Source organism: Phoca vitulina, unplaced genomic scaffold (assembly GCF_004348235.1).
Source record: "Phoca vitulina isolate PV1807 unplaced genomic scaffold, GSC_HSeal_1.0 scaffold41, whole genome shotgun sequence".
Taxonomy (NCBI): domain Eukaryota; kingdom Metazoa; phylum Chordata; class Mammalia; order Carnivora; family Phocidae; genus Phoca; species Phoca vitulina.
The window spans coordinates 12,687,134-12,713,856 of NW_022589744.1; the positions used below are offsets into that span (position 1 = coordinate 12,687,134).

The 26,723-nt window shown below is 49.5% G+C and overlaps 1 protein-coding gene across 3 annotated transcripts in view; it reads left to right on the forward strand.

Annotated features, from left to right (window-relative positions):
- The first annotated feature begins 21,181 nt into the window (after nt 1–21,181).
- Nucleotides 21,182–26,723, forward strand: part of SEC14L1 (SEC14 like lipid binding 1) — a 57,129-nt gene continuing 51,587 nt past the window's right edge. The window contains exons 1-3 of one of the 3 annotated variants that reach the window (XM_032429395.1): nt 21,182–21,365; nt 22,457–22,561; nt 23,355–23,447. In XM_032429395.1, the coding sequence (XP_032285286.1) occupies nt 23,385–23,447 (63 nt within the window). In that variant the 5' untranslated portion in view covers nt 21,182–21,365; nt 22,457–22,561; nt 23,355–23,384. The remainder of the gene's footprint in view (nt 21,366–22,456; nt 22,562–23,354; nt 23,448–26,723) is intronic. The other 2 variants (XM_032429394.1, XM_032429397.1) reach the window with 2 other exon arrangements.

A 26,723-nucleotide genomic window follows, 5' to 3' on the forward strand; every position in this document is an offset into this window, starting at 1 on the left:
GGAGAAGGACATGTGCAGGAAAGCAAGACTTTTAGGAAAGGTGAGTGAGCCTTTAGAATAGGTGGTAGATGTGATAGTTCTGTGACAAGGCTGATTTCTCGTCTGGATGTAGACTGCTCTCCTCTGCTGATAGGAGTCCATCTTCTCGGCTTGCGATTCCAGCCTGGGAAGGGCATTTATGACACTTGAATTCTTTTTTTAAAGATTCTATTTATTTCTTTGAGAGAGGGAGAAACAGATTCCCCGCTGAGCAGGAAGCACAACGTGGGGCTCCATCCCAGGACCCTGAGATCATGACCTGAGCCGAAGGCAGACGCTTGACCTTCTGAGCCACCCAGGCGCCCTGACACTTGAACTCTTTCAGGAGGCTCTGCGTTTAGGCAGATAAGGGAGTTCAGAAAATCAAACAGTACCCAAAAAAACCCACCAAAAAAACAAAAAAAAAAAACCCTCTTATTCTGGGCCCATTCACTGGCTTTCTTCTTATCTAATTTTGTTGGGAGTCAAGGGAATTCTCCACTTCCCTCCTCCCAAGTGAGGGGAAGTTGAAATTACTCAGGTCTGCTCTAGAGTCAGACAAGAAGCCCCCCGGCCTCCAGTCCCCGGAGCTTCCCCCTGCTGTGCCCTCGCCTCACCCCGCAGCTAACTTCCTGTGAGCACCTGTGCCCGCCCGTCCTGTCCACGGCGCTCCGGGAGCAGGCGTCCGCCTGTCACCTACGGGCGCTCATTAATGCCCCCTGGGCTGTGATTTACCAGGAAGGAGTCCCTTCTGTCCTGGAGAAAACCAGCTGCCCATGGTGGAGCTTCCATGCCTTCAGATTCTGGGGCAGTGGTGAGGAGTCTTCGTTCGGCCCAGCACCCCGTAGACCCCCAGGGGACAGAACAAGCAGAAAGTAGCTTCCACCTCAGGACCCCTTACCCCCCAAGGGGCCGGGCCTGGCGCTTCACCTTCATCTCATTTACTACACCTTCGAACAACAGGTTTCTGAGGCCGAATGGTTCTTTTCTGTACCTTCTAGATAGGGGGACGGGGGCAGAGGGACGGCCACTGCCAGAGGCCCACAGCTGGGCCACGCCTGACCCCCACAGTGCCAGGCAGTGAAGAGTCTCACTCGGCTGCTTTTAAGCTAATGAAATAGAAATAATTACAAGTATGAGAAATACAAAATATCTATTATGTACTTCCATTCTCGGTTAGACTCCGTTAATGAGGACATGGGAGGGGAGAGAGGGCGACAACACGGGCAGCCTGCAGGGCAGCCCAGAAGTCCCTGTCGCGACGCACACAGCGGGCTGCCCAGCCCGGGGGGCCCGTCAGCACTGAGCGCCGTGAGAGGGGCTCTTCCTGACCTTCTGGCAACAATGGCACACAGACTTCTCTTATAGAAGGTCCTAGGAGTCCTTTTTAGGGTGCCTGAGTGGCCCAGTCGGTTGGGCGTCTGCCTTCGGCTCAGGTCGTGATCTCGGGGTCCTGGGATCGAGCCCCACATCGGGCTCCCTGCTCAGCGGGGAGTCTGCTTCTCCCTCTCCCTCAATTTGGGGTTGAGATTTATGTCATTGTTTTCAGCCCCCTCGCCCCACACCCTTCCACATGTCCTCCCACTTCTGCAGTTTTCTCCAGCCTGTTGGCTCAGCATGCAGTGGGATCTGGTGGTGACGCAGCCTGCATGGCCCAGCTGTCCCTGCACCCTCAGCCCGAGTCCCCGACTGCCCAGTCGAGGTGTCAGCACAGCCCGAGGCCTGCAGCCGGGTCACCTGTGCATCTTGGACACAGGCAGGGAGGGCGGCCTGGTGCCAGGCGGCTCTCGCTCTTCCCCCCGGGACATGACGGGGGCCAGAGGGAGGGGACCCCGGTTTTATAGATTATCGTGTGCACCGTGGCATCTCCTATCCCAAATGAGTTGTCATCCCAGTTCTGGTAGAACTGTGGTCATCCCAAGAAAATTCTGTGACACTGTCACAAAGGCTGTTTGAGCAGAGTTTTTAACAGCTTCCCTCTGAAGGAGAAAGAACTAAAACTCACTATTCAAAGCCATACTTTCCATTTACTTGCTGTGGCGTTTACGCTCTATGTCCCGCACTAGAAGTGGGTACCGCTTCACATACTGTACAAGGAACCAAATCACCGGCAAGTCCTCGGCAGCTACCCGCTTCCCGCGCTCAGTCTCACCACCCAGTAGCCGGCCGTTACCCGCTACGTTCACTGAAGGCATGAAATGCTCATCTCCCAGTGTGCACATTTTCTTAAAGTGGCGTCATACTTCATCATGATTTGTCAGCTTGCAAACATTTTCCTTGGAATATGCCGGGCTCCCGTGCTTCCTAATTCCGTACTTTCCGGGCAAACACAATAGTTGGAACCGACGGCAGGCAAACTGCTTTGGTTTTAACTTCTGTCCAGTTTACCCAGAAGAGAGGTGTGGACTTGTTTACTTGGTTTGCATTCAGGAACATTCTTTGTCTTCCAGAGCACCCATGAGAAAAGTTCCTGTCTTGGAACACGAAGCTTTGCACGGTGATTTACCCCCTGGAGTAATTAGATTGGCTGACCGAGCTCTGGGAGGAAAGGCCCCCTCGGTTGCCCGGCTGCAGGGACAGGCAATAGCCTGAGAGAACAATTGTTTCGGCGGGGGACAGTCTCCTTCCTATCAGTTCCAGAAGGGGAAGTGGCTGGACCTGCCGCTTGCCCTGGCCCGGGCGGGGGCGGGGGTGGGGGGGGGGGCGGGGGGCGTGATAACCCAGCGCGAGGACCCGGCCTGTGAGTATGTCGATTTTGACCACTGGCAGGCCCGCCTCTGTGACTCAGAGAAGCCTGATGTGTCTCAGATACTTTGATCTCAAAATTAATCAGAAATTGGAAGCAACCAGAGACAGAAAGGGGCGATCCAGTAAACAGATTGTGGGAGGGCTCTACGGTTGGAAAGGAGCTCCTGGTATTGTGGTGAGTGAGGAAAAAGGTTTCCGAGAACTGTGGGATTCCATTGACACGAAGTCCCAAATCAGACAAAAGTCACTCTGCGGTGACAAGAGGTCAGAAAACCGGTTATTCTGGGGAGGGAGGGCGCTTGCGGGACCCGATCCTTATCTTTACCTTCTCAGGACAGTTCATCAGTGTGTGCAAACGTGAAAACACGCCTCGAGTTTGGGCTCTTGGCTGTGTGTGAAGGATCGCTCCGTAGAAAAGGAAGCATACTGTGTGCAAATGGTGTGATTTCATCTGTGAAGGTCATGGACAGGAACCCTAGGCTGTGGTGTAGAAGAAGAGGTTCCCTCTGGGATGTGGGTGACTGGGAAGAGGGTGAGGGGCCTCTGGGGGGTGGTCATGGGAGAGCTCTTGGCTGGGGCTGTGGTCACTCAGGTGCATCTCTTCGAGATATCCACCCGTTTGCTGAGGATCTGTCATTTTGCTTGAACGCTATACTTCAATAAAAGATTACTTAAAAATATGATGTACAGTATGGTCCTGTTTTCTCCATTGAAAACATATGTGCAGGGGCCCCTGGGTACCTTAGTTGGTTAAGCTTCAGACTCTTGGTTTTGGCTCAGGTCATGATCTCAGGGTTGTGGGATTGAGCCCTGTGTTGAGCTCCTGATGGTGTATGTTCAAAAAGAATAATTAAAAGCACTTAAGGGGCATCTGGGCGGCTCAGTCGGTTGGGTGTTTTCCTTGGGCTCGGGTCATGATCTAAGGGTCCTGGGAATGAACCCCAGGTCAGGCTCCCTGCTTAGTGGGGAGTCTGCTTTTCCGTCTGCCCCTCCCCCTGCTCATGCTCTCTCTCTCTCACTCTCTTTCTCTCAAATAAATAAATAAATCTTAAAAAAAACAAAAATAAAAACCACTTAAGCCTTGAGCGGACCGCCACCTGTTGTCACTCCCCTTGGAAACTCCCATGCTCTTTCCAGGCCTGTAGAACAATCTTCTTCTTATCCAGAAAAACAGATTTTTCTGCTTAAAATTTTGATCCAACTTTATTTTTTTCAGAAGATTTTATTTATTTGACACAGAGAGAGAGAGAGTGAGAGAGAGAACACAAGCAGGCGGAGTGGGAGAGGGAGAAGCAGGCTCCTCCCTGAGCAGGGAGCCCGATGCGGGGCTCGATCCCCGGACCCTGGGACCATGACCTGAGCCAGAGGCAGACGCCCAACGACTGAACCACCCAGGCGCCCCTTGATCCAACTTTAAAGTTCAAATGTTGAAATAAAAGGATGCTTCACAATGGATTTTTTTTAAATAGGTGAAACAAACAAATTACAATCCCTAGATGTTCCTTCTCCCGCGTGTCCGAGATGGGGCAGCGCTGCCCCTCCTCACAGCAGCCACGGGTTTCTTCCGCCCCAACCCCCTGCCTTCCCTGCCACACACCTGCTCTTGGGTACCTCCTGGGTCACAGGCTGAACGCACCCAAAACGCACCTGCAGCAACAGACAGGATAAAGAAGTAGTTAGGAGCAGATACCAGCCAGGGGGAGTCTGTCTGTCTGCTCACCTGCCCCTGAAATCCTGCCAGGCTGAGGGTATCACTGTCTTGGGGACAAACCACAGTTCCGAAGTGAAGATCCTGAAGGCCTCCGTGCTTCCCGTGAGTGCGATGCAGTTCAACACGAGTCAGTGGTTCTTACCGTCCCCACCTGATGCCTTAGCTGCCCCTGACTGCGCGTGAACACAACCTCTTATCCTAACGCACAGGCCCGGAATACTCCCCAGGTGGGAGGAAGGGGCCAGTGTCTGTGTTCCATCCCTGCCTTAAGTGGAACCTTTTTTTTTTTTTTTTTTTGAGATTTTATTTATGTGTTTGACAGAGAGCGCACAAGCAGGGGGAGTGGCAGGCAGAGGGAGAGGGAGAAGCAGGCTCTCCACTGAGCAGGGAGCCCGATGCGGGGCTCGATCCCAGGACCCTGGGACCATGATCTGAGCCGAAGGCAGACGCCCAGTGGACTGACCCGCCCAGGCGTCCCAAGTGGGACCTTTTTTACAAAACCGTGTGGCCCACCTGGATGTCTGTGATAAATGACATTATCGTAGAGGTCCTGGGAGCTGCTCCCCTCCACCCCACCTCCGGATTCAGGAGTCAGGCACAAATTCAAACCATTAAGTAAGTCCCAGTGGGCTCGCATCTTCTGGAGCCCCACGGCCATAAACCGCGGCAACAAAGCTCTTCCCAGTTCCTAACTTCAGAGCTGTTTTCTTGTTTTGTCTGTAAGTGTTCACTCCATAAAACTATCCCCTTCTGGCTCTTTCCTGGGTCTGATGTCCACCAGCTACCAATAAACTGCTAAATGCAATTGTGGGTTTTTCACGTGGGGAATGTCGGGCAGAGCATTTCTGTGGTTGTATTATCTGCCTAAAGCCCCAAGCCCTCTGGGTTCACCTTTGGCAGCTAAGTTTGGGCAGGGGAGGTTTCTTCCAGGACCCCACCTGTTTCAGACCCTTTTGGGAACCAGACCCTTGTTCTCTGCTCTGTGTACGGTGTATGAGTGGGAACGGCTCCTGGGGTCTTCGCTTGGTGGCTACGGCCCTTCTGGGATGCTGCCTACCTCCCCAAAAGAGGGACGTTGTGAATTCTGACTACCCTCTGAGTTGTTGCCACCAAAGCAGCGTGTTCTCTTGCTTTTCAAAACCCAGAAAACAAGTCACTGTTTCCTAAATGAAAAGGAGCAAAATTAGCACTGGGAGAGGTCGTGGGAGATGTTTTCCAAGTATCTGAGAGTACTTGGCAGAATAAAGCAGGAGCACTTATATGTAAAATCCTCTCCATCAGGGCCTGTTTTGAAGTCAGTTCATTGTGCTGGAAAGGAAACTGAAAGGAAGAAATGAAAGAGTTTGACTCTTAAGTCTTTATAAACCCTACAAAAATTCACAGAGCTGTAAAGATGCAAAAGAGCCCATTTTGGGGGGGCGTGCTGCTGGAGGGGATTGGTGGGCTTGAGGGATTGCCCCCCAAGGCAGAATCTCCTGAGAACTTGAATAATAGTATGAGCAAAACCCAACCCAGAATCTGGAGGAAGGGGGAATGAATTCTGACCTTTGCGTCTGGGTGTTTCGTGGGGGAACTGAGTCATGGGGGACGGGGCGGGATTTCGTAGAGCAGATCCGGGGACAAAAGCCCTACCAGGCGGGAGAGGTTCAAATTTCCAGAGGGGGCAACAGGGAGGGAGGCACAGGGCGGTGCGTCCTCAAGCAGCAAGCAGCATGATGGCCTCGGCACTTGGGGCAGAGGTAAACCGAAATCTGGTATTTTTATCGCTGTTTCTGTATTGTGCTTTACAAGTCTGAGATCTAACATGAACATAAATTTGCTACAAGGTTAGGGTTTTTTTTGTTTGAAATTCAAAGAGACATTTTTATCAGCGACTGCATGTTCGAATAACTGTGGAATGTCACAGACTTTTCCAAGACCTCCCCTCTTGTTCCTCTGAGGAGGTACCAGGCAGGATACTCAGTCTTCGACTGAGGAATTCACCCCTCTTCATGGACAGTGTGGGTGGGAATGGGGGTGAGGCTGTGGGTAGGGGGAGTTTTGGGACCGTGATTTCAGGTTGACACCCCATCTTTACAAAATTAAATGTTCAGCATCCTTTTCATGCCATAATTGGCGATCTCTGGGTCTGTTGAGCACCACCTACCCCTCTGTTTCCAGCTTCTCTCTCTTTGCAGTAAATGCTAGTGAACTAATCTGTGCGCAAAGACACTTTTCGGGGGCATGCAGAAACCAGCAACATCTTTGCAAAAGATTGGTATTTTTAAAAGCCCTAATAAGCTCTTCTCATCAGCTGAATGAATGTTTTGACAGCCTAATGGTGATCGATGTGTTCTACAGCTTTTAGACAGAGCTGCTGAATTATAGAGTAACTTCACAGATCAAACCCTAGATGAGAATGTTCTCCATAGAGCTCGCCTGTCCCCAGTGATTGCTCAGGAAAACCCATCCCCTGGGTTTGGCCCAGGCCATCTCCTGTGGGAAGAAACATTGTAGGGCTGAGGGGTTAGACAGGCCTTCATTACCATGGAGCTGGAGGCAAAGGGTTAAGTTTGGGGGTGTCAGATCTTTGAGACTCCCTGAAGACCCCTGCCCAGCCCCTCCCTCTTATTCCTATCTCCCTAGGTGAGAATATACATAGAATGGTGGAATTGGCCTTGATAGGACCAGAAGACCAGTCACTGCACCAGCCTGGCACTGACGTTCTCTGGAACCTACGACCAGAAGGCCTGAGGCTTGGAGGCCAAAGAGCAAGACCAGCATTTCATCTTGGTCAGCTGCAGGGTCAACTGGATGGCAGGGGTAATGCGATGTTTCCAATCTGGGCATACAGAGAAGGCCAACAGGGCACCTGGCTTAGGTAGGGCTCCCCAGTGCCTTGGGAGCTGGGGTGTGTGGCTGCTTAGAGCCATAATGGGTGGATGCATCAGACAGCTCTTTGGAAGGGTTTGGAAAAGCTGCTCCTTTCTTCAACCTAATGCCTCTGACCCAGGCAGGCTCTCAAGGGGGGTCCATCCCTACAGAGAGGTCTTGTCTCCCTCTTTGTCAACGACAATTACAAATCAATGATTTTAAAATTTACCGTCCAACCAGGTCACTTCTGAGAGTGACAAGGGGGCATTATGAATAACTACCTTGAGTCAACAGGCATACACGGACATTGTCTCCAACAGGGTCGTCCGTCACCCTAATTAGAAGGGAAGAAGAAGGGAAGGAATGTGAATGAGGCCCATTCGTCTCCACCCATGTCGGGCTGTCCTTTGAGCCCCACACATCCCACGTGACAATGGACACTTTTCTGTTACGGAAGACAATCCCAGGCGCCACTAGGTCCAAAGGTAACAAAAGACAGGGTATTTCCAGCTGCTGTTCCAGAAAGGGCATTTAACCTAAGGAGAGCCCTGGCCCCAGCCAGAGCAGGTCATCTTTCCTAAGTCAAGGTTATAATTGTGCAGCCTCGGGAACCTGACTGTTCTAACGTGTGTGCAGGCACACGTCGGGGCGGCGCGTCTAGATGCTGCGGTCCCTGCTTCCTGCCATCATCATTGCCTCTGTCACAGCACGCAGGGAACACAGGCTTTGACGGGCAAGGTAATCCCAGGGGGTTTAGAACAGGAAAGAAATAACTAGTACCTTCCAGTAACAGTCCCATCCCCTTCAATAAGAGGAAGGCAGTGCTGGTGGTGCCGTCTTCCCACGCAGAGTCCCAAGAGCTAGATGAACATGCAGGAAAATGAGCCTGCCTCTGCTTGCAGCGTTGGGGGAAGGAAAAGAGAGTCTAGAAGATCACTTGGCCACCTCTCCTTGGGGGTTATGAGTGAATTGCAGGCTTCTGTCCTACCCTGGAATAAACAGCTTCCTTTTTGTTGTTGTTGTTTTTTTAAGATTATTTGTTTATCGAGAGAGAGAGAGAGAGAGAGAGAGAGAGAGAGAGAGTGTGTGTGTGTGTGTGTGTGTGTGTGTGTGTGTGTGCAAGAGTGGGGGAGGGGCAGAGGGAGAGAGAATCTTAAGCAGACTCTATGCCGAGTGCGGAGCCCGATCTCACAACCTGAAGATCATGACCTAAGCTGAAATCAAGAGTCAAGATGCTCAACCGACTGAGCCACTTAGGCGCCCCAAACAGCTGCTTCTTTCAGGAGGTGAAACGATGAGGCTCACGTCAGTGCATTAGCAGGAGGAAAAGCTCGCAACAGAGCCCGTACCCTGTGGGAGAGCAGACTGGGCTGTTGTCAGGGATGCCAGCTCCCTGGCAGGACAGGAAGCAGCCCTTCTTTTATCCACCTGCAGAATGAAGGAGTATTTGATGAAATCATTCATGCTGAGTGAGTGCAAAATATCATCTACAAGTGCAGGTAATTAACGACATCATCCGTAAGAAGAGGGCCAGTCTGGCTTGTCCTGAGGGGCCCTTCCATGGTAGTGGTTCGTCCTTCTGCTATGTGTGTGATCCCTGGATGACATCAGCCAACTGCGCTCACACCTGCTGGGCCCCCTTGCTCCGGTGCAAAGGCAGGATTATTAGACAAATTCGAGGCTGCACAGACTCGTTCTGATCCCATGCCAGAGAAGAGGCCACAGCTTAGAAAAAACAGGAACAGTTTCAGGAATGTGACTGTGGGGACTTTTCCCAGGCCTCACTGACCCTCGGGCTACATTTGCCCCTTACTGACAATATTTTCTTTTATTGCACCAAAAACAATTTCAGCTCATTTGTTACACTGCCTGAGAGTTCATCAACTGGAGATTAGAATGGACAAGCACAGGGAGGGGGAAGTCTCCCTGGACTCCCTTAGGGTCCCTGGCTAGGTCTGAAAATGAAACTGACAAAGACAGTCACAGGAGAAAAACATACACGATTATTTAATAGACGTTTTCTGGGACATGGGAGCTGTCATAAGGAAGTGAAGAGTTGAAGAAACAGTTAAATCTGAGTTGTTGTTTTTTTAAGATTTGATTTTTAAATAATCTCCATCCCCAATGTGGGGCTTGAACTCACGACGCTGAGGTCAAGAGTTGCACGCTCCACCAATCGAGCCAGCCGGGCGCCGCAAACCTGAACATTTTTGTATGGGGTTCGATGCTGAGTGGACGGTCGTGGAGGAATGTGATAGGTCGAAGAATCTGAGGTAAGAGGTGGTAAACTGGGGTAAGCTCAGCAAGGTCTGTTGGTTGGGATTCCTCCTGGCATCCCCCTGTCACTGGAGGTAAGGATGCTCTTTTGCCCCGGGTGTAGGGAGGGCACCTCTCATGGCAGAATTTTATGACCTGTATCAGGAGAAGCCAGGGAAGGTGGGAGTGGACTTTCTGCTTCTGCTGTTTTCTCAACTCCCTTCAGTGTGCACTATTTAATGTGCCAAGGTGCCATATTTGGGGGTAGTATGTCCTGAACCCCATCCCGAGCATGTTCTTAAAAGTGTGAAAGGTGGGGGCGCCTGGGTGGCTCAGATGGTTAAGAGTCTGCCTTCGGCTCGGGTCATGAATGATCCCAGGTCCTGGGATCGAGCCCCACATCAGGCTCCTGGCTAAGCAGGGAGCCTGCTTCTCCCTCTGCCTCTGCCTCTGCCTCTCCCCCTGCTCATGCTCTCTCTCTATTTCTGTGTCTCAAATGAATAAAAAAAAAAAAAAAAAAGTGTGAAAGGTGAAGGACCCATCAAAACCTGTGCCCCTAGGAATAGCCTGATCGATCTCCTTGTTTTGCCTCTCGCATCCGAGCTCAGCTAGGGTCGAACTGGATCACGTCCCGATACCATCTCCAATGGACCAGGATACAGGTGCAAGACTTCCAAGCGTGTATCCTTGATCTACTCCCCGCCATACTCTGAGGCTGCCCCAAGGGTTTTGAACCTTCTCTCCACACTCTGACTGTACTCAGATTTCCAGATTATAGGTATCCCCTTTCCAAGGTAGACACGTAAACCCCACTGGGGCTCAGAGGTGTGATTTAGATTCAACTAATTGCGCGCTCCGGCAGGAGACTTTGATTCGGAACTGGCTTGTGTGGAGGCAGGGGACAGGGCATCGTTCTGTTGGCATGGATTGTTGGCAGAGCCAGCCGGGTTCTGGAGGCGGGAGCCAAGGCAGCAACATCCTGACTTGGCAGTTTCCTAATCCCGGGGAGGTGCAGCCGGGAGCTGGTTCTTCGGTGTGACTCGGGGCGTTGGTTGTTCCTGGAAGCCCACCCAGTGCCTGCATCTCCGGCCGTCTCAACAGTTCTGTGAGCTTTCTGCCCCTTCAGAAATCCCTTAGGCTTGAATCAGCCATAGCAGATCCTGTTGTCTGCAACTAAGAATCCCCGGCTGATGCAGAGGGAGCAAGACAGCAGAGGGCAGGGAAAAGGATGTTCAGGATGTGGTAGAAGAGTCAAGAAAGAGATATAGGAAATTGACAAGTATTTTGAATAATGGTCATACCCTGCACATTATCTCCAACCTTTACAACAACTCTGTTAGGCATTATTATTCCTGTTTTACAGATGAGCACATAGTCTCAGAATGGTTAAGGGACCTGCCCAAGGCCACACAGCCTTCGACTGTGACTCAGGAATTTGAACCCAGATCCTTTTGCTCAAAGCCCAGGATCTCTCCACTCTGTTACTCTGCCCAGGACAGCCCTGCGTGCAGAAGGGAGTGGAAGCTCCTGTCCCGTTCTGTTTCCTCTTCTTGACTTCCCCTTCTCCCACCCCCATCTGAGGCACTCTACAGTTTATGTATGTACGGGCATTCATCAGTCAGGAGCAGAGCATACCTCAGAAAACACCGCAAAGGGTCCACCACTGAGGTGACGGTGGGGTGGGGAGGGTTCCCCAGCAGCTTTTTCCTTTCTGCATAAGACAATTGCACTGTTGGAATTTTTTTTACAGGAAGCAAGTGTATTACTTATGTAATGTAGACATCAAAATTAGCACTGCCGAAGAGTGATGGAAAAGCACCAAGACATAAATTGTGGTTATTATGGCATGGTGGATTATAGGTGATTTTTATTTTCTTCTTTATGTGTTTCTGCATTTAACCATATTTCTAAAATGAGGATGTGCTCAGGTTGCTTTTAGCCACAAGGAACAGAAAAAACCCTTCGTCAAACTGGATTGCCCAATGAGGACGCTGATGGGTTCCCAGGCCTCGATGTCTTGCAGACGCGTGACCAGGGCATGTCACCAAAGACTCCATCTGCTTCTTCCTCCTCTCTTCTCTGTGGCCCCAGCATCCTCCCCAGCGAACGCTGGCTCCCCTCGTGCACACAGTACCCTGGAGCTGTCCCAGGAGAGAGCTGGCACAATGGTGTCCGCACACAGAAATAGGGGATTTCTGTTCAGGTGTCTCCTCTGTCAGAGTGCTGGAACCCTTCCAGAACCTCCTGGCAGACTCCCCTGCAGGCGTCACTGGTCAGAACTGGGTGACACGCTCACTCCTAAATCAGTCCCCGGCAGGAGGGAGGCCTTAGCCACACCTGGTGCACCTGCTGGAGCTGGGGCAGCACCCAGCTTCCCCGGGAGCCCCGGAATATGGACAAGGGCAAATGCCTGAACAAAGGCGGCCTTTAGGAGTGAAGACATGGGGATGTGGGTGCCATGTGGAGAGTCTCCTAGGGCAGATATTTATTTGATTATTTAAAACATTACATTAATTTTTAAAAATTTAAAATTACCCTTGTGGGGGCGCATGGGTGGCTCAGTCGTTAAGCGTCTGCCTTCGGCTCAGGTCATGGTTCCAGGTCCTGGGATCGAGCCCCGCATCGGGCTCCCTGCTCGGCGGGAAGCCTGCTTCTCCCTCTCCCACTCCCCCTACTTGTATTCCCTCTCTCGCTGTGTCTCTCTCTGTCAAATAAATAAATAAAATCTTTAAAAAAAAAAAAAAAATTACCCTTGTGTGGTTGGACCTGCTGTTGTGGGCTTTGGTGGGAACCGTGTTGCCGGGTCTACTCTGTTTATGAAACCTGGCTGCTCCTAATGGAAGATAATCATGGCCTCAGCAGCAACAAAAACCCCGTGCTGTTTCTGCTCCAGGATATTGTTTTATCTCTGGGAACATCGGAAACTGAACAGGACCCACCTGGCAGTCGTGGGGTCCGAAATTCTGTAGGTGCATCTGTCACTTGGGTCATGTGAGCCAGACCACTGATGGGGGCTGCCAGGCTCGGCTAAGAAGGTTCCTGACTCAGGGTGTCAAGGCTCAACATGAAGTTTTGTCCTTGGCCATGAAGACTGCTAAGCTTTCACAAAACATTATCTGATGCAGCCTTCTTCAACGTTAAAGGCTTGGTCAAGATGAGTGAAGGGGTCTTGGAAGTGCTCCAGGTCCCAGTGTTGCAAATCTGAGGGTGAGGGTCGAGGTAGCAGAAGCCACTTGGAGGCCCCTCGGGTTTTCCTGAGTCCATAAACTTCCTCAGGGTTGTTTTTTTGTTTTTGTTTTTGTTTTCAACTGAGTCTGAACCAACTGCCGGGAAATCATTGTTTCCTTTCAACTTGCAGAGTTGCTCAACTGTTTAAAGCGAGAGTTGCAGAAGTTAAGCCAGTGGGTTCAACGTCTTCCATCAGACAAGAAGCTTTACTCCGCATTGAGATTCGATTGTCCTCCAAGTCTTTGCTTCTAGGACATAAGAATAAGTGGACTTATTTTTTTATTTTTCTATAAGTTAAAAAAAACATTTTTAAAAGTAATCTCTACACCCAGTATGGGCCTCGAACTCACAACCCCGAGATCAAGAGTCGCATGCTCTCCTGACTGAGCCAGCCGGGCGCCCCACTTTTCTTTTTCTTTAAATTCACTTATTCTTGGGGTGCCCGGTTGACTTAATCGGGAGAGCATGCGACTTTTGATCTCGGGGTTGTGAGTTTGAGCCCCATGCTGGGTAGAGATTACTATAAAAAAAAGGAGGGGGATGAAAGGAAAAGAAAGAAACTTCCCTATTATTTTCACCAAGTTATGGGTACCTTTAACTTCACTCAGCATTCTAAAACTCAGCATAATCCCTCGCTTGCAAAGCTGTGGAGCTTTTCTTGCCTCCATCATGTCATGTGCTAGGCACCCAAGGAGCCCCACGATTACAAATCTCAGAACAACAGACGGTTGGGAGAATAAATGGAACATTAAAAAGTCATACAGGATCTTGCCACTTGTTATTTAAAGAATTTATAAGTCAAGACAGTTTGAACTGCTACTCAGGGCCCATATGGAAAGTCTTGAAGGCCAGAGATGTTCTTGGTTCGCCTGCTTGGCAGAATGTCTGAGGACGTCCGGGCACCCACATCCATCAGGTGTTTGCGCAACTGGCATCCCCACGCTTTATGTGCTTGTGTCTGATGGGCTTTTCACCATGACACCCGGGCATACACAGCTCGAAGCTGGGAAACTGGAAGAAAGACCAAAGTGCAAAGAAACTGAGTGAAGCAGAGAGAAGTTAATGCAATGGAAATACCCCCGTGAGCATTGGAGTCAGTGTTGGGTTCAGATTCTCTGCCCTGGAAGTTACTTACTCTGGGTGTACCTCGGTGCCCCATCTGTAAAATGGGGTCCTCTGAGGATCGGTGATGAGGCGTGGAAAGCGCCTAGCACCAGCCCAGTATAGTTGGTCGGCAGCAGAGGAGTTGTTTTTGTTTTCAGCTGGATCTCTTCATTTAACTAAATTAAATAGGGCACCATATTTAGATGTCGTGGGCGGGGAGAGGCACAGTCGCCTGGCTCCAAAGTTCTGGATACTCTGTAGGGATTAAACCACCTGGCCGCCTTGTGCCTCAGTTTCCCTGAGTATGGAATAAACTCAGGTTGCCAGCATCACAGGGATTCCTGGAAGACTCTCCTGAGCTGCCAAGAGGCTGGTCCCCAGAGAGGTCCTTTGCGTGCCTGCCCGTGACAGGTGCACGTGCCAAACCTTTGAATAAGGCCAGTCCGGACACAGAGGCCAGCCTTGGTCACAAGGACAGTGATGTCTTTGTCCTCAGGCTGCGGGGGCTTCCTGAGCCTGGTGGTTAAAAAGTCTCCTGCTGTGTAAAGTTCAAGGGCGTACCTTGTGTCCCTGGGGTATGGAGGAATGTTGCACGGGCTCTTGGTTTTGCGTCAGCGTGGTTTCTGGGGAGCAGTAGAACACCCACCCCCGCCCCCAATATCCTGGAGGCAGCTACAGGTCATGCCTTGGCAAGAGCAATGGTGCCCTGACAGAGGCCACCATGCGAGGCAGGGCTGGGAGGCGTGGTCCCTTTTAGGGGCGGTTATGCATTCACACGTTAGCATTTTAGAGTGGAGTGGGTTCTCTGAACTTGGAGGGTGGCAGGGGCTCTCGTGCCCAGCTAAGTAAGACAACTGTCTCTGCCTGTGTTCCCTGACACCTTCAAGTCCTATGTAGCTTGTAATTATAGGAGGTGGTTTACTAAGAAAGAGGTAAGGTCTGTGCTTACAGCCGTTCACATGAGGACGGGTCTTTTGATCAGCACCCTTTGTATTATTTTTCCGTCTGGGGGAACTTTCAGATGGGGAAGGACTTATCTAAATAGAGGATGATACTACTAACCAACCAAAGGGGTAGGCAGGGTAATAATAATCTATGGTTATAGAATGTTCCGGAGGCAGAGCTGTGGGACGCCTGGCCATGGGAAGCGTTTACACAGAGCCTAACCATTTACAAACTGTTTTCACAAACATTTTTTTTTTTTTTAAGATTTTATTTATTTATCCGACAGAGAGAGACAAAGTGAGAGAGGGGATACAAGCAGGGGCAGAGGGAGAGGGAGAACTGGACTCCCCGCCGAGCAGGGAGCCCGATGTGGGACTCGATCCCAGGACCCGGGATCATGACCTGAGCCGAAGGCAGACGCTTAACGACTGAGCCACCCAGGCGCCCTTCACGAACATTTTCTTATCTAAGCTTTACAACCCTGTGAGATACATTTTCTGACACCAAATCCCATCAACATCCAATTTAAAACATTTTTTTTTTTCCTTTGGAAGAGAAAGATCTTAAAAGCTGCTCTGGGCTACAGAGATGGTTCAGTTGGGCAGTGCCAAGGTGGGAAGGGCTGAGAGATGGGATTTTCGGCGAGGTGTGAAATGAGCAGATGTGTGGTTCTCAGCGGGAGGTCACAGAACATTCTGGAAGCAGAGCTGCGGGATGCCTGGCTGTGGGTTGCACTCCAAATAAGGAATTGAACAGAAACACCCCTCCACCCCCGCACCATGGCCAAAAGCCTTTGGGGTTACAGGAGATTTCACGGTCTGAGGTGGCCCTCTCTTTCATCCACATTAAAGAGAAAGTGGGGGAGATCTGGGCCCTCTCTGTCTCTTCTCTGTGAGGTCCACTCTCTGCCCACAGGACTGAAAGTGGAGCAGGCCTTTCTCTTCCCTCTGTAGCCTTGGGAAAAGTGCATCACTGATCCCATTTAGGGTGCTCTGCTTCTGATCCCTCACTCGGTGTCATCTTGTGTGACCTTTGGTGTGTCCCTTGTTGACACTCGGTTGCCCCTGCTAGGCCAACCCCACCTCCATCTTGTGTGACCAGCAGAGGAGCAGCCTGGGGAGCGATTGCTAACTTGCTAAGTCCCAATCTAGCTTACCGTAGCTGCATCAGGGTCCCAGAAGCGAGGACTCTGTTTTGTAAACAAACAAACCAAAAAGAAGTATGATTGGGTTGGCTATTTGTATGTCTCTGAGCTGGAAGCTGAAAGGCCTCAGGTCATCTCCTTTGTTGTCCTAAATCTCATCGGATGAGCGCCCTGCTTCCCAGGGCACAGGGTAGCAAGTGTCTTACGCTGGGCTGCTTCCCTAGGCTCGGTGTCCTAGCTTGGTGACACAGAGGACAGAACAGGGTGAGGAGAGCACCACCCCCAAAGATGCCTCCGCTCAGTCCATGGGACGGAGAGATGTGTTTAATGCACTCAGAATAAAGATCCAATCCAATGTAAGGCTCATGACTTCAACCCATCCAATATTTAATAGGGTTCTAGAAAATGGCAGGTGCCATGACAAGGAGAAGAAAATGAATGGATATGGTCCTAGGACCCAAGCAACTTACAATCTGATGGGACACAGACCCGATTCTCTTCCAATCTCATTGAAGGCAGTATGCCTTAAGTGGAAGTGCCAAGTTCATAGGCATATAGAAAAAGAACCGGTGACAGGAAAGGCTTTAGGGAGGGCTACAGAACGTACCAGCTACAGCTTCCATGTAGGAAGTCTTATCCCATTTCCATGTCTGCCCTATGCAGTAGGCTGAGCACCTGGAAGGCAAATCTGCTTTTATATAGTGTATCTTCCCACACTCCTGTGCTTAATGTGGTGTCTGAATAAATTAAGGAGCTGAATAAACGTTTGCCGAGTTAACAAAGGGATGAATAAATGAACAGACAGAGTGGAGGTGGAAAGAAAGTCATTCTGGACAAAGGAAAGCTGGGGACAAGATTTATAGAAGATCTCAGATGACAGGCTTGGATGCTTAAATTTATTTCTGTGATCCATGTAGGTTTTGAGCCAAGGTGTAAGTTTGTGTTTGTGTTGTTTTGAAAGAGAATTCTGCCAGCAGCATTAAGAGGGCCCTGGAAGAAGGAAGGCTTTTTAGCAGCGAAACCAATTAAGGAAAGGGGAGCTTTGCCTCTCCAGATTGAAATGAGGTATTTTAGAAATGTGTCAGGTCAGATGATAATTTTGCAGATCTGGCTTCTTGGCCTGAAGTTTTCCCAGGTTGGGAATGATGCAATGGTATTAGCGCAAGGCCACTGGATGACTGCCAGAGCTCCATTAGGAAATTGTGCCTGTGGGGTAAGCTACATTTTCCATACTTTTCCAGGCTGGAAACTTTGCCAGATGGCCCATGTCAGGAGAATCTGTCATGTTTTGCAAGGCTGTCTTTTACCATCAAGTGAGAAGGTAATCTCTTCCAGACATGGAGGAGAGTGGACATGTCCCTGGGACTGACTGACCTTCAAGGGGCAAATGCCAGGGTGGGTTGAGCCCCCGGAGAATAAAATTAAGTGCCACTGGGCCTCTCACACAGCCTAGATGTTTAATTGACCCTGACTCTTAGTTACATTCAAAGGGATCATTCAGACCTTATTTCCTGTTTCTTTGGCTGTGGTGGGGAAGAGATTGGGGCTCTGTAGGCTGAAATTTGAGCTAAGACTGTCACCTGCCTCCCAGTGTCTTTCCTGCAATGACCCTCCTTAATCCATATCCTCAATCCTTTCAGTGTCACCAACTTCCCATGCTTTCCTTGGGATGACTCCTGAGAGCACTAAGAGCAACGGAGAAGATGTGGCTGTAGGGACCAGGGACGGTGTCCCCAGCTCCGGTTAATCCTGTTGGGAAAGATGTAACAGCCACAGCGTCGGTGCCCAGGCAGGTGTGAGCAGGCCATTGATACCACATCCTGACCACATCAGCCAGAGGTGGCCCCATGGAACGGCAGCTTCAGCTCCCAGCTCCTAGTGGTAACTCAGCTGAGCGACCCAAAGGAGCCAGAGGGTCTCTCTGTGGATGCCAGAACTTGGGAATCTTCGGTCTCCCTCCCAGGACACCCATCAAGGCTTCCATCCACCAAATGAGAGGTGACAACAGACAGGTGACGAGTTTACTAATAAAAATGCTCATCGAGCTGGGGCTTCACTCAGGGTGTCTTAGAATACTCTCCTAGTACGACTTTCAAGAGAGTCTGAAGAAGAGAGCAGGGGTGCTGTTGCAGACGAGGGAGGCCACATCATCTCGGCTAGAGTTTCACGGTCCCACCAGTCCTGCCCTTTGCTCTGTGTGCACACATACCCTGCATCGACAAAGTGTTGTTCGAGGAAGGGTGTTTCATCCTCTTTGCTCTCTCCTCCTACCTGCTGGCTGGGGGCTAAGGTGATACTGAGATAAGGGCAAGGCAGCGAGACAGAAGGAACCCATGGTCCTGATGATGAGAAATGAGACCACCTGAATCCACACAGCTTAACTGTCAGGACTCCTGTGTCAACATGACTGACTCTTCATCTAGAAGAGTCTTCATCTAGAATTCTTGCCTGGGGAAGATAAGACTGTAAACCAATAAATAGCTTCACTGTTTGCTTCAGGATACTCATGACAAATAATGTCTTCTAACAAAAGGTGGCTCATCTTGGCAAACAACTCCCCTCTCAGGAGGATAGATTGCTCACTTGGGCAAACAGCTTGTTTATCAGATAACTGTTTACTTAACAAGACTAGAATCTTCGAGACCTTTGGCTTGTTGTGTCCACCAGGCCTCCACAACTACATTACACATTGGCCTGGTTCTTCTGAGGCCTCAGCTTTGAGAGACCTGCCTTGAACACTTAAGCTGAGACCCATACACCCTGAAATGTTCCCCCTGACCTCCCCCAGCTGACACACCAAGAGTGTCTCCAGACTGACTCTGGTCCAGGTGGAGCTCTCTCCTGCTGTCGTTGCTTCAGTCACCTTGGCCTTGGTTTGGTTCATCAGCACGTTATTCTGATGGTCCTTTGGGGGAGCTGGCAATTGATATTGGTGATGGAGGCACCATACCAGCGCTGGACCTCATTCACAGGTGAGGGACATACACTGCTATTTTGTCATGACACTTTTACTTTGGGGTTCTGGTCACTGGCCGCCAAAGCTGATCCCCTGACTTCTCTGCTTTCCCCTCTACACTGTACTCATCTTTATGCCTCACACAGGTCTGCCATATAGTAAGAGCTCTGCATACATGTGCTAACCAGACAGAGACTGCTTCTTTTCATTTAACTCTGTAGTATGTCCCTCAGTAGAGTTTCTTGTAGGTTTTGGACACTTGCGCAACAAAACTGATTTAAAAACAAACATACCATAATTTATACATCTAAACAAGTGTGGTTTCCTTCAAATTAGATTCCTTGGGAGTCTGTTCTTGTATCCCAACGATACTACTATTGCTTGAGACATTTTCAAATACCTCTTTTGTAATTATGTCTTGATTTGCCAGCCTCAGTGGTGACAGACCATCTTTTTTTTTGTGTGTGAGAAATGTTTTATTATTGTTAATTACAAACATATACAACAGTGGACACAATCATACAATGAACAATTATCAACTTAAGACCAGTCTTATTTCATCTAAGCCTTTACTCCCCCTTCTCCACACCTGGCTTATTTTGAAGGTAATCCTAGACATCACATCATTTCACTCCAAAATATTTCAGCATGACCCTAAGAGACAGGGCTTCTTTGAAAAATTTTAGCCATAATATCATATCCCACCTAAAAAATTAGTAATATTTTAGTATCATTGTATGTTCAAAGTGTTTAAGCTCCCTGGTTTCATAAAACTTTATTTGTGAAAATCAGGATGGAAATCAAGTTCATATACTGCAATTGGTCGAAGTCTCAGGTCTGTTTTTCTTGAAAAGTTTTAATTGAAGTGTACTATATACAGACAAAAGTGCAGGAGTCCTAAGTATATGGCTCAGTGATCTCCCAATCTCTTTTAGCCCCCCCCCCCCCAGTTTTTTCCTTTGGAATTTATCTGATAAAGAATGTGTTTGTCATGCAGGGTTTCCCACAGCTGATGGTTGGGCAATTGCTTCCCCATGGTATCATTTGGCATGTTCCTCTGTTCTCTGTTCCCTGTAAATTGGTGGTTACACCTACAGACTTACCAAATCAGGTCAGTTTTCGGCAAGACCAATTTCATAGGTGCTGCTGTTTACTCCTACCGGGAGGCTCATCATTCCTGGGATGTCTCTTTTTGAAATCATCTTTTGAAGGTGGATGTGATTTTTACTAACAGGCAAAAGCCAGTCGGAGCTGAGTGTAGTGAGCAGTGTGGGTGCTCAAGTTGGAAAATGATGGTTTGCGAAAAACAAGGTGTGATCAAGTTATCAATGACGTTCTTGTGTGGCTGCTAAACTGGCCCTGAAGGAAATTCCAAAGCCGTTCCGGGAATGGGCTGTGCGATGGCAGAGCATCCAATGTGCAGCCACCCAGGGTGACTAATGCAAAGGGCACAGCAGTGACACCGCCGGAGAAATCACGTGTGGGTGGCCGTGCGCGGTGGCCCTCTCCAGTCCTTCGCCCCTCTTAAGGACCCGCGTCTCAGCGTGCATCACACTCGGGCTTTAAAGCTGGCGCTGGAACTGCGCTGTCCCGCTGGAACGCAGCCCTCCTGGTCTCGAGGGGCTGACCTGGTCTCACGTCAGTTCCATTGCGGGGCCTGGACGTGTTGACAAGATGATGCTCGGTTCCACCCAACCCCTCCCAAGCCCTGACACTCGCCTCAGCTGCATTACTCGGCGAGAATGTGGTCAGGGCACTGCAGGGGGAGGCCTGCCGCTCCTGAGCAGTGCACAAAAAATGAGGAGGCACCGGACCTCCGGCGCCGGTCAGGCCTCCGGGCAGCGCCCCTGCCGCAGCCCCCGGCAGCCGCAAAACCAGAAGGCCGGGGCGGGGACCGGCCTGCTCCAACTCAGCGGAACTCCCCGCCCAGCTCGCTACCCACTTTGGCGTCTCGCTCCGCCCCTCGTCCTAGCCCCGCCCCGTGACGCAATCAGGGCGGAGCCAGCGGCCTCTAGTGAGACCAGCCGGTGCGTCAGGGCCTGCGCCAGCTCCGAGCTCCTCCCACGCCCGCCGGGCCCCCCGAGTGGCGCCTGCGCAGCTCGGCTCGGCCCGGGTTGTGCCCCCCTCCCCCTCCCCTAGCAACGGTCCTCGCGCCCGCCTCCGTCCTTCGGCCGCGCTCGCGCACGCGCGCTCCTTCCGGCCGCCCGGCCCCGCCCTCCCCGTCACCCGTAACAACCACTCGAGCCTCGCCGCGCCCCTCCCGCTCCCGTACCCCGGTCCACTCCCCGGAACCCGCCGCGGAGCTGCGGCCGCCGGCAGTGGAACGGCGACGGCATCACGGAGCCGCCGGCATGAGCGCCCCCCGCCGCCCCGCGTCCCGGGCTCGGCCTTTCTGACAAGAGGTAGGCGCGCGTCGCCGCGGCGGGCTCCGAGCGCGCCCCCGGCCCCTCCCAGCGCCGCGGGGCTCTTCGCGGCCCCTCGGCTTCCTCGGCCCGGGAGGGAGGGGGCCCACCGCCCCCGCTTCCCCGGTAGCCCCGCGTAGCCCCCGCCTTCGCACTCCGGGAGCCCTCCCTGCGGGAAGCCGAGTTTGGGGTCCAAGCCCGCCCTCGGCTCCCCACCCCCGGGCTGGCCGGGGCTAGGGGCGCGGGGCCCGCCGGGCTGGACTCCCTGGACCGGCCCGAGGGCCCGGCCGCCCCTCCGCCTGCGCGCGGTGGACTCCCTGGGTCTGGCCATTGGCTAATTTTTAAGCACCAATTGTCATGCAATAGAGGCTGCCCTGGTCCAGGATGCCGCTTGGCCGTTGTAACTCCGGATTCCCACGTAGGACGTTTCTCTGGACCTGAGCATCCGAAGCTGGGCACTGGCAGGAGTTCAGAAGCTCGTGAATTAGCAGGTTCCCCAGCGTAGTCACTCTGGGTTCTTCCGGGCAGTGGAATCCTGAATGGGTGTTAGAGTATCTTCACCGAGCATTCTGCTTTTTAAGTCTCCTCCAACCCCCGCATCCCTTTTTATACCCTGTGACCAGCCTCCCCGTCTCTGGGCGATGCTCTGAAGTTAATTTTCCCAATTTTAAAATTGTACACCGGCATTGTTAGGTTTGCAAAACGAAATAGAACGTGGTCCCCGCGCATCGGGACCTGCCAGTCCCAGAATCGATATTAATGCCGGCTTCCAGTGGAGTGACGTGGAGGACTCCGGAGTTTGGCTCTGAGTGTCAAGATTTCAGAGTTGGAAGTCCTTCGAGATTATCTCACCTCAAACCTCCTTTTACAGAGGTGAAACTGAGTCGGATGGAAGTCAGATGACTGGTTTGAGGTCACCGGGAGTAATTCTGTAACATGCCAGTACTGTTGTCCACCATGACCTGTTCTTGCGGAGAGATACGCTAAGCAAACATGCCAGAGAGAGTTCCAGACCTGGTTAAATGTAATAATATAGATAAGAATCTTCTGAAATAAAATATATCTCCATAATTTTTTTTTTTAAATTACAGCTAGACTTTGGGCTCCTTGAGGATATTCCATTTTGTATATTTGAATATCCTCTGACCATGTTCAGCATGAAGTAACATTCTTAATGATTATTCTCAGCAGGACAGGTAGGCTCTTTGGATTTATTTTTCTTCCTCACTTTTAAATAGGGAATCAAAGTCATGCAAAGGACTCCAAAAAAAGTGTGTTTTTCAGAAAAATGCATGTAGGCTGGCCCCGGAGTGGGAATAGGTACCTTGCAGGAGGATTCCTTCCTCTGGGAAGTAGGCTCCAGCGTTTAGTGGATTAATGACAGGTATCCCAGCTGTTGGAGGCTGGAGGTTCCACCCAGCTGGAGTGCTTGGTGTTGCTGCCATTGGAAGACAGGTCTCTGAAATTGTAGTCTATGCAGTTAGAAAACAGGGATTGCCAAGTTTACTTTGAAGCTAGCTTTTGAGGAGTATTCCATAATTTGAAATACAATAGTATTTTTTTCCATTTTTATTTTTGTGTGTCTTCAGACTTAATATCTTGAAGTGCCATCATTTTTATTTGGCTTCTTGTAGAAGTTGTGGAAGAGTAAATGATTCAAGAACTAATAATCGGACCATATAACATTTCAGTGCTGGAAAGAACTGGGATCCTGTACCCAGCCCAGCCCCTGGAGAGGCCTCAGGAGGCAGAGCAGGACTGTTTCCCTCATGACACTTGGACTTCCTTCACCTTTTCTTACTGTCTCATTACCTTCTCTTTCCTTGTATAGTCCAAGTGTCATCTTTGGGTTTTTGTGTGTAGAGAATTATGTGACCTATTGAGGTCCCTTTCTACAGTTAGACTGTGGTATGATGAGTAAATGCAGACTTAATTTTTTCCAGACTTAATCATGGTTTTTTTAAAATCATATATATTTGTGTTTTGCAGGTGTGAGAGGATTGCTGTTGTGTTATAATCATGGTGCAGAAATACCAGTCACCAGTGAGGGTGTATAAACACCCCTTCGAATTAATTATGGCTGTAAGTACTTTACATTTTAATTTAGTCTTTGGCTTTTTTTTTTTTTAAGTATTCAAATTTGATGATCTGTAAACGGATGTTAATGTTATAATTTGTTTCCATTGCTCCGCTTTTACTTATTCTGTTTTTATGCTTATGATCCGGATCTAGAGTTCATGAAATGTTTTTAAACCGTAAATCTCTAAAAATGAAAACCTGCATGTTTGTTTTTTACAAATGCATCTCTGGTTAATATGTGAATTTGAGTTAATTCTCTCTTTGAAAACACAGAAGTGGGATTCTGAAAATACTTCTTCTGGATTTTGGTCTTTTTGTTTGTTTGTTTGTTGAAGTAGAAAAGGGATGTGGAGAGTGGTTTTTTCCCTCTGCTGCTCATTCAGAAGCGCGCTCTGGTTGTCAGGGAATTCACTTACATAGCAATGAGCACTATGGGATGGAGTTTAATTTAGATTATTCTAACGACTCTGCTGAGTGAGTTTTTCCCCTTGACATCAAGTTCATGAGGCATAGTAGAATTCCATAAACGGGGTCACTCAAGTCTTAATTTTCTTTGTTATTTATCTGAAGAGTTTGGCTGAAAATAAGCATTTCATCAGATGCAAAACAAAGTTATTTAGAGTTTGGCTGAAAATAAACATTTCACCAGATGCAAAACAAATCTTTCCCAATCACTTTTAGAATATTTTTGGGTACTCCTTCTTCTCCTTTCTTTTCTGTGTTGCTGTTAAGGTGTAATGTAACCTGCGTACAGGAAATGCTTTTGTCACGAACGTAACGATGAAAATGCCAAACTGGACCAAGATTAAGATCCAGAACATACCAGCCCAGCAAGAAATCCCACTTGCCCCTTCCCTCCCACCTCAAAGTCAGCCACTGCTCTGACTTCGCTGCTCTGACTTCGAACACCATTGATGAGTGTTCGCTGTTTCTGTTCTATATTTAACTAGAAACTCAGGTGGTGTTTTTGCATCTGGCTGCTTCTGCGCAACCTTGTTTGTGAGATTTATCCGGAGCAATATGGTTTTGAAAAATAACCCCCAAAACGCAAGTCCTCTCAAGGAAACAATTTAGATTTAGGGAATTTTTTAAAATTGAGACATAATTTACATACAGTGAGATGGTCACGTTAACATTAGGTGTACAGTTTGATCAGTTTTGAGGAAAGAGTGACCCACACCTCTGTCAGGATGCAGAACCTTTCCATCCAGTACCTTAGAAAGTTCCCTTGTACCTCTTCTCGGTCAGTGTGAGGTTTTGGGGGTTTTTCTTTTGGCACGGGGGTGGTGTTTTTAGTTCTGTATTTCCCTATTTTTTTTTTTTTTTTTAAGATTTTACTTTTACGTAATCTCTACACCCTGTGTGGGGCTCGAACTCCCAAACCCAAGATCAAGAGTCGCGTGTTTGACTGATGGAGCCAGCCCGGCGCCACCGTGTTTCCCTTAAATACCAGGACTGTTCAGTATTTTATGTTAATGGTTTATCAGAGAGGCTTGTTTCCTGTTTGCATGTTATGTGTACTGCTTTGGCTTTTGGTTGTATGCAGCAAAGACCCACTCCAGAGAGCTTGAGAAGGGGTATTGTTCGAGGGAACACATGTGGTGTGATGTGGTGATGTGAATTGCACAGAAATGCAGGAATGCGAGCTGGCTGGGCTGAGCTCCAAGAACTGGGCGTTGGAAGGTGGTTCCCGGCAGCTCTGGGGAACGTTGGCTGCAGTTGTCGCTGGAACTTCACCCCGTGGGACTCGGCCTTGCTCCATAGGGGGGAGCCTCTCTTCCCCATCTCCTGCCAGTCTCCTGCCAGTCGGCTGCTTTGCTCACTCCTGGTTTTCCCTCCCCTGTGGCTTCAGCTCTGGTGCTGTTTTAGCTGTTCAAAGCCCTTCCAAGCCCTAGTTCAACTTTGTGGCATTTCTTGTTGCTTTCTTTCAGTTTCTAAGTGACCGAGTCTTGTCATGTTTCAGATTCTAGAGAGACTCGATCTGGGCATCTTTCCCCTGGTGCGAGGATGTAGGTTATTGGCCAGGCTGTGGATTATTTGCCCAGGGTTGGTGGCCTAACCCTTTTCAGTTGGCAGAGGCTGGTGGAGTTGGGGGAGAGGTGTGGGGAGCAGTGGAGCCCAGTGGCCCCCTGTGAGGCCGAGAACTGCCCCAGGGGCTGGCCAGGCCAGATCGGCAGGGGAACACAGGAGCCAGGAGTCAGGGGTGGTGCGTTCTGTTCTCTAAAACATTAACTACGATCTGAAAAGCTCAGTGCTACCCTGATTGATTGAGGCAAAGGTTTTTTGGTCTCTTCTGCAGACACTAGATTAATAAAGAGGAGTTTTGACTAATGATCATCTTCCCTATTTTCCTTACTTGACTATTTTCAAAATGGTGAAGTTTGTCCTGCCCATTTTATACATGGATTTACAGGAGAATTTGAAATTCAAGTTCTGAACCATCCCCCCAGGCTTTTAAAATTAACTCATTTTTAAATTGCTTTTGTTTTGAGGCAAAAAATGAGGTAGTCATTTTCTTTTGGGTTGTGGAAAGTATTTTTTAATCTGAAAATGAAATAAGTTCTTCCAGAATTAGATAGAAGCTAGAGTGTTTTAAGTCCTTAGTGATTTTTGTGTGGTGTCATTGGCCACTTTTCGGACTGAAATTGTACGTCATAAAATTCTCTTTATTTACCTTGCTTTATTATTTTTTTTTGCATTGAGAAGAAACAGTAGTATAATAGAATAAGTCCGGAAATATTCTTTGCAGTTCTTCAGGGTGAGGAGAGACACAATTAAAGCAAGAACAGAACTATAGCATCAAGGGATTTACTTTTTTATTTTTATTTATTTATTTATTTATTTATTTGACAGAGAGAGACACAGCGAGAGAGGGAACACAAGCAGGGGGAGTGGGAGAGGGAGAAGCAGGCTTCCCGCGGAGCAGGGAGCCCGATGTAGGGCTCGATCCCAGGACCCTGGGATCATGACCTGAGCCGAAGGCAGATGCTTAACGACTGAGCCATCCAGGCGCCCCTACTTTTTTATTTTTTTAATTAAACTTTTAATTTCAAGATACTTTCAGATATACATGCAGTCATAAGAAATAATACAGAAAGATCCCATGTACCCTTACCCATTTTTGTCCAATGGGAACATCTTGCAAAACTATAATACTGTATCACAACCAAGATACTGATATTCATACAGTCAAGATACACAGCATTTCCATCCCCACAAAGATCCTCAGGTTGCCCTTTTTAAGTAAGCTCCACACCTCGTGTGGGGCTCGAACCCGCA